The sequence below is a fragment of the Alexandromys fortis genome, unplaced genomic scaffold, assembly GCF_014885135.2.
Source record: "Alexandromys fortis isolate MF-2015 unplaced genomic scaffold, M_Fortis_MF-2015_v1.1 scaffold_186, whole genome shotgun sequence".
Lineage (NCBI taxonomy): Eukaryota > Metazoa > Chordata > Mammalia > Rodentia > Cricetidae > Alexandromys > Alexandromys fortis.
In genome coordinates this window covers 3026869-3033229 of record NW_026068067.1, presented here as the reverse complement: position 1 = coordinate 3033229, position 6361 = coordinate 3026869, and the positions used below count along the sequence as shown (strand labels likewise).

At 46.5% G+C, this 6361-nt stretch overlaps 1 protein-coding gene across 1 annotated transcript; it reads left to right on the top strand.

Moving 5' to 3' along the window:
• Positions 1-1467: 1467 nt before the first annotated feature.
• LOC126487783 (olfactory receptor 10K2-like) lies at positions 1468-4346 on the top strand. The gene has a single exon (XM_050120788.1). It carries the CDS (start codon positions 1481-1483, stop codon positions 2423-2425), a length of 945 nt encoding a protein of 314 aa, XP_049976745.1. The 5' UTR covers positions 1468-1480; the 3' UTR covers positions 2426-4346.
• The last annotated feature ends 2015 nt before the right edge of the window (positions 4347-6361 follow it).

Here is a 6361-nt window from a genome sequence, read left to right as displayed (position 1 = left end):
ACTACTTTTATCAGAAATTACCAAAAATTTTTCATGAATATGTGATTTGAATGAAGCCTAACTATAAAGCACTTATAAATAAAAATATAAATGTGCTAACTTCAACAAATAATAGAGGCAAGAAAGCACAGCGCTCCTCTTTCCGGCCATGTGAGGTACACGTCTTCAGAACAGTGTGGTAGCTGAGCTTTTGCCTTCTCAAAAGAAACACTTTGAAGTGTGTAAGGATTTTGAACTATGCAGTAACCAGGAATAAAATTTTTATGAGGGGAGTAGCATAACATTTTCTTATATTTTAATTTTATATTTATATTATCTTCTATACAAGAAGATTAATCTGCCATCAGGGGGACAAAGTGGTGAAGACACACAGGAAAGACAGTCACAGAGTGACTTAGAGGTGGTGGGGGGACGTGGTAAAAGTTTGACCAGAACCCTCTCCAAAGCCTGTGGTTCTCGCTGAAGAAGAGATTCGGACAAGCAATGAAGTGTGGGTAGAATATGCTGTCTTGGAATGGATAGAGAGAAGGAACGATGTGCCTGAATTTTACTTTAGAGCAGAATAAAAATGCAGGAAAAAAATGATCACCGTGATGAAAGTAGCAGATGGCAGAATTTACGGCTCTTACAATAAAATAACAAGGCAAACACAACAGAGAATATGCAGCTACATGTTACTGGAAAATTAAAGCCAGCAGTAGGAATTTAGATGCACAGAAAATGGAAAGCCAGTGAGCACTGCATGAGCCCTAGACAAGGACGGCCATCTCGGCGATCTCGGGAGCTAGTTTCGTAGCTGTTGAAGATTTCCTTCAAAGAGTGTGGGTGCAAGTTAGCCAAAGGGATGGGTGCTGCCATGCCCAAGCATCCAAACACAAACCGTGGAATGAAGCTAAAAGTACAATTCAGTGCGAAGCTTAGGAACTCGGGGGCTGTGTTACCAGAGCTACTGTGACGCCAAAGCTGATAGACAACAGCTTGACTTCAAATCTTCATTACGAGGATCAACAGGAAGAGAAATGACAACCTTAGAAGTAAAACCTGGGAGCACATACAGTGTCTCTTTCCTCCTCCTGTGCTTCTGCTAATGTGTAAGGACTTCCCTCACCCTCTCCCTGCCCGGACTGAACTCTTGACAGGTCCTAAACCCCTTCCCTGCCCCCCTGCCCGACTGAACTCTGAGACGTCCTCATCCCCCGCCACCACCACCACCACCCCCCCGCCCTCCCCTCCCTCCCTTAGAGTGAACTCTGATCTGACAGGCCCTAATCCCCCACTGCTAGATCCTCAACCCCTTCCTGCGCAGACTGAATTCTGATAGGTCTTAATTCCGTCCCGAGCAGACTGAACTCTGATAGGTCCTCATCCCCTCCTGCCCGAACTGAACTCTGATCTGATAGGTCCTCAACCCTGAACCCTGAACTGAACTCTGATAGGTCCTCATCTCTCCCTGCGCAGACTGAACTCCGATAGGCCCTCCATGGAGTGTGTGAACGGGACTGTGGTGAAGGAGTTTGTCTTCCTCGGCTTCTCAACTCTGGCTGAGCTGCAGCTGCTGCTCTTCGTTGTCTTCCTGCTCCTCTATTTGTTCACCCTCAGCACCAATGCCGTGATTATCTCCACCACCGCGCTAGACAGAGCCCTTCACACCCCCATGTACTTCTTCCTCTCCGTCCTCTCCTGTTCAGAGACCTGCTACACCTTTGTCATTGTGCCCAAGATGCTGGTTGACTTGCTGGCTCGGAAGAAGAGCATCTCGTTCCTCGGCTGTGCCATCCAAATGTTCGCCTTCCTCTTCCTTGGCTGTTCCCACTCCTTCCTGCTGGCAGCCATGGGCTATGATCGCTACGTGGCCATTTGCCACCCTCTACGCTACACGGTGCTCATGGGGCACAGGGTGTGTGTGGGGCTGGTAGCCGCTGCCTGTGTCTGCGGCTTCACTGTGGCACAGGTTATCACAGCCTTGGTGTTTCACCTGCCCTTCCAGGCTTCCAACCAACTCCATCACTTTTTCTGTGACGTCTCCCCTGTTCTCAAGTCGGCGTGCCACCACGCCCACTTTACGCAGATCACCATCTTCGTGCTCTGCGCGCTGGTCCTGGTTATCCCTCTGTTATTGATCTGGGCCTCATACATTCATATCATTTCTGCCATCCTCCAATTTCCTTCCACACTAGGGAGGTACAAAGCATTTTCCACCTGTGCGTCTCACCTCATTGTGGTCGTAGTCCACTACGGGTGCGCCTCTTTTATCTACCTACGGCCCAAGTCCAACTACTCTTCAAGCCAGGATGCTCTGATATCGGTGTCCTACACTATCCTGACGCCACTGTTCAACCCAGTTGTCTACAGCTTAAGAAACAAAGAATTCAAATCAGCTCTTCATAGAGTCATAGGAAGAGCAGTTACCCTAAGACAATGCTAATCTGCGCCCTGCCTTTTTCCAAATAACTAAGAATAAAGGACACGGAGGGAGATGCTCAAGATGGAAATAACTGAGCATCATGTTCAGAAACAGGGACTAGTTTTCCCTCACTTTCAATATAAAGTTCAGAACCACACAATTTCTTGCCTTGGTGACATGAATTATTGTCCAGTAAAGAATATTACAGGAACCTATTCTGTTCTAGGGAGCCAGTGTTGAGGCTAATCTCGACTGTCAATGCAAATAGAAGCTAGAATCAGCTAAGACGCGTATGTCTGGGCAGAGGCGTGAAAGCATTTCCAGAAGGGATTAGCTGAGGGGAGGTCATCCCTCAGAGAGGACAGAACCTTTTAACATGTAGCCCGGACATAAAGGGGTCTGAGGAAAGGGAGCACTTTGCCTGCCTGGATCCCATATTGCATCTATGTCTGTTATTTCTGTGGTTGTGGCTGCTGCCGCCGCCACCTTTGCATGGCTGCTTTAGAATCCTGACATAGGCAAGGAGAGAGGACATGGACAGCGGACACAGAGGACAAGTGGACCTCCAGGGACCCTCCAGGCCTTTCGTACAAACTTTTCGACTGCTGAGAAGTCAGCCTCAAGGAATGAGTATCGGTATGTTCTCAGCCTCTGCCGCATGCGCCCAGCTATTATTGGACTGGACTGCAGTCAGTCCCTACGGGGCAGACCATTCTAGTGGCTCTGTCCCCTAGGGAGCCTTGTCTAATGTGCCTGGAAAGAACTTTTTTCTAGGTTGTGCTCTTTCTGAATAATTGCTGAGTTGTGTTATTTCGATATAATTGTTACAAATTTAATGAGATAATTGGACAACTAGCAGTCGAAGCTTGGCACATATGATAGAAACAATTGGTGCTCTCATGAGAAAGTCATAAAACAACTATTTAGTGTTTCTTGAAGTTTTTAATTCAGATACACTGTGCTGATAACATCAGTGTATCTAATAAATAAGACTTCCTTTTCCAATTTCTATGCACGTTTAAATCAAAGTTTAAAACCTATTTTTCTCAGCGTTCGCCAGGTGGAGAACTGTACAAAGAGTCTCCAGTGTCTGTTCTTCGTGTGACTCTGAACCATGTGTTTAGAGGGATGCTTTGTTTATTTCTTTATTAGGGACGGGAACCGAATGGAACTCCGTGACCCAGATGTCTGTCGTGTTTCCTTCCGGTCTCTGCTTGCCAATAAAGGGCTCTGAATTCATTTCTTCTTCCTGATTTTCTTTTCTTCCACAAGTTCGTTCTTCAGTCACCTGCTACGGTGTCCGTCAACTTCATTTCTTCTGTATCTTTAAAGCTTAAGACAGCATAAGGGTGGGGCTTGAATGGGATGAATACTAAAGCAAACTCGATTGAACTTATGCAGCCGCTAAGTTCTTGTTTTCTTTTGCATGATAGTGACCTCAGTCTTCTAGCAAGTGTCTATGAAAAGAAAATGGACTTATGGACTTACAACCCTCTGAATCCTCTTAATATGTCAATTGTTTATGCTTGTACTGCATGAAAACTCTGTAAAATGCTGCTTCATGTGTACCTTAAAGCAACCTTGAGATGTATACATTACGATCTACGTCCTGTAGATGATAAGCGGACACTGAGAGAACTAAAATTGTTTCCCCACTGATGAACAGAAGAACTTTTGTTGAGTATGCACTTAATGCTAAAACTGTTCCTCCTATGCCTTTTGTGACATTAATTGCTTACGTTAATAGAGACTAGAACACATGAGTATGTAGGAGATTAAGTCCCCTGACGTCTGTAGAAAGAATTGCGTGAACTATAGCTTTTTTAGGCAAATAGCTCATAATGGGTGTAAGCTCCTCAAGCCACATGGCCAGGCCACTCCCGCAAGGACCTCTAACGGCCAGGTTCCACCCACAGAACACTAACTGCCCTGACTGCTGGACCCTGCCCCACCCTACAGAGTAAAAAGCCCTAGCTCTGGACGTGAAATCCCGCCAACCTCCACCCTGGAAAGCTCCACCCTGTTCGGTCTGCTGCTGTTTCTCACCTGAGCAGAGACAACCACCCTCCTGGCTTTTTCCCTCCCAGCAGATCTCTCGTGTGAGGTTTGTTGTGCAGTGTGACTTTGTGGCATTCCTTGGCTCCAGCTGCCGGGAAACCCCCCTCCCACCTCCCTCATCAGATCACTTGTACCCTGTCACTCCCCCTCTCCTGCTCCCAGACTCCCCCGTCCTTTCCTGGATCTGCAGCTGCCCTGGACCATGCACTCACGTCTGCAGATTTGGAGCTCGGAGCCTCAGATGAGGGAGAACACGCAGCGTCCATCTTTGTGGGTCTGGACATGCACTCATGTCTGCAGATTTGGAGCTAGGAGCCTCAGATGAGGGAGACCACGCAGCGTCCGTCTTTGCAGGTCTTGCTGACCTCACTCAATGTTTCATCATCCACGCGCCACTCCTAGGTCGTTTGGGTTGTGTCCACTTCCCAGCCGTTGAGAATAGAGCAGCACTGGACATGGCTGAGTGAGGATCTGTGGAGTAGGATGTCAAGTGTTGTGGTCATACATTGAGGGCTGGTATAGCTGGGCCATATTCTTAGCTTCTCGAGAATTTCCCATGCTGATTTCTGAGTGGCTTCACCAGTTTGCAATCCCAGCACCAGGGAACAGATGCTCCCTTTTCCCTCATCCCCCTCCAGCTCTTGTTGTAGGTTGTCCTGTTATCTTATCCTTCTGATTGGGGTAAGGTGAAATCTCAGAGTTTTTGATTTGTATTTCCCTGATTACTAAGAATGATAAACAGATCTGAGATACTTCTTAGGTGGATTTTTTTTTCTTTCTCTTCTTCTTTTGAGAACTTTCTACTCAGGTCTTAGGTCCATTTTTCAAATGGGTTATATTGTTTTGGTGTTTTGTTTTGTTTTTTTGTTTTGGGAGGGTTTTTAATTTTTATTTTAAATTTATTTATTTAATTTATTTTACATCCTAACCTCAGTTTCTCCTCCCTCTTTTCCTCCCAGTTTTATCCCCCCATTTCCCCTCTGTGCCCCATCACTCCTCCTGTGTTTCCTTCAGAAAAGGGCAGGTATTCCGTGGATATCAACAAAACAAGGAATATCAAGCTGCGGTTAAGACTAAGCTCCTCCCCTTGTAGTAAGGCTGGGCAAAGGAGCCAAAGGGTCCCAAAAGTTAGTGAATATAGTTACAGTCCCTGTTCCTACTGTTAGGAGTCCCACAAGAGAACCAAGCCACACAAGTGTCACATGTGTGCAGAGGGCCTAGGTCAGTCCCACGCAGGCTCCCTACTGTCCATTCAGGATCTGTGAGCTCCTATGAGCCCAGGTTAGTTGATTCTCTGGGTTTTCTTGCAGTGTTCTTGACCCCTGTGGCTCCTACAATCCTACCTCCCCTTTTTCTGCAGGATTTCCGAGCTCTGCCTCATGTTTGGCTGTGGTCTGCATCTGTTTTCATCAGTTGCTGGATGAAGTCCCTCTGATGACAGCTGGGCTAGGCTCTTGTATATTCAGGATATTAAGCCTCTGTGGATGATCAGCTGACAAGGATTCTCAACCATTCTGTGGGCTTCCACTTCACCTGATTGGCTGTCCCTTTATCTGTCCTAAAGCTTTTTAGTGTTATGAGGTCCCACTTGTCAGTCGTTGGCCTTAATGCTAGTGCGTGGACTCCTCTCCAGAAAGCCCTTTCCCACGCCTGCATCAGGTAGGGTCCCCCCTATCCTTTCACTGTTTTGCGTTGAGGGCTTGATGCATTTGGAGTGAGTTTTATGCAAGGGGATAGATACAGGTCTAATTTCATTCTTCTGCATGTGGACATCCAATTTCTAAGCACCACTGTTGAAGATACTTTCTTTTCTGCAGTTTATGTTTTTGGCATCTTTGTCAAACATTAATATAAAGTATCATGTATTCATGCTTGGGTCTTAAATTGTGTTCGATGACC

Excerpts from the sequence above, each read along its gene's own strand:
- LOC126487783 (XM_050120788.1), top strand. The coding sequence starts at position 1,481 with ATGGAGTGTGTGAACGGGACTGTGGTGAAGGAGTTTGTCTTCCTCGGC.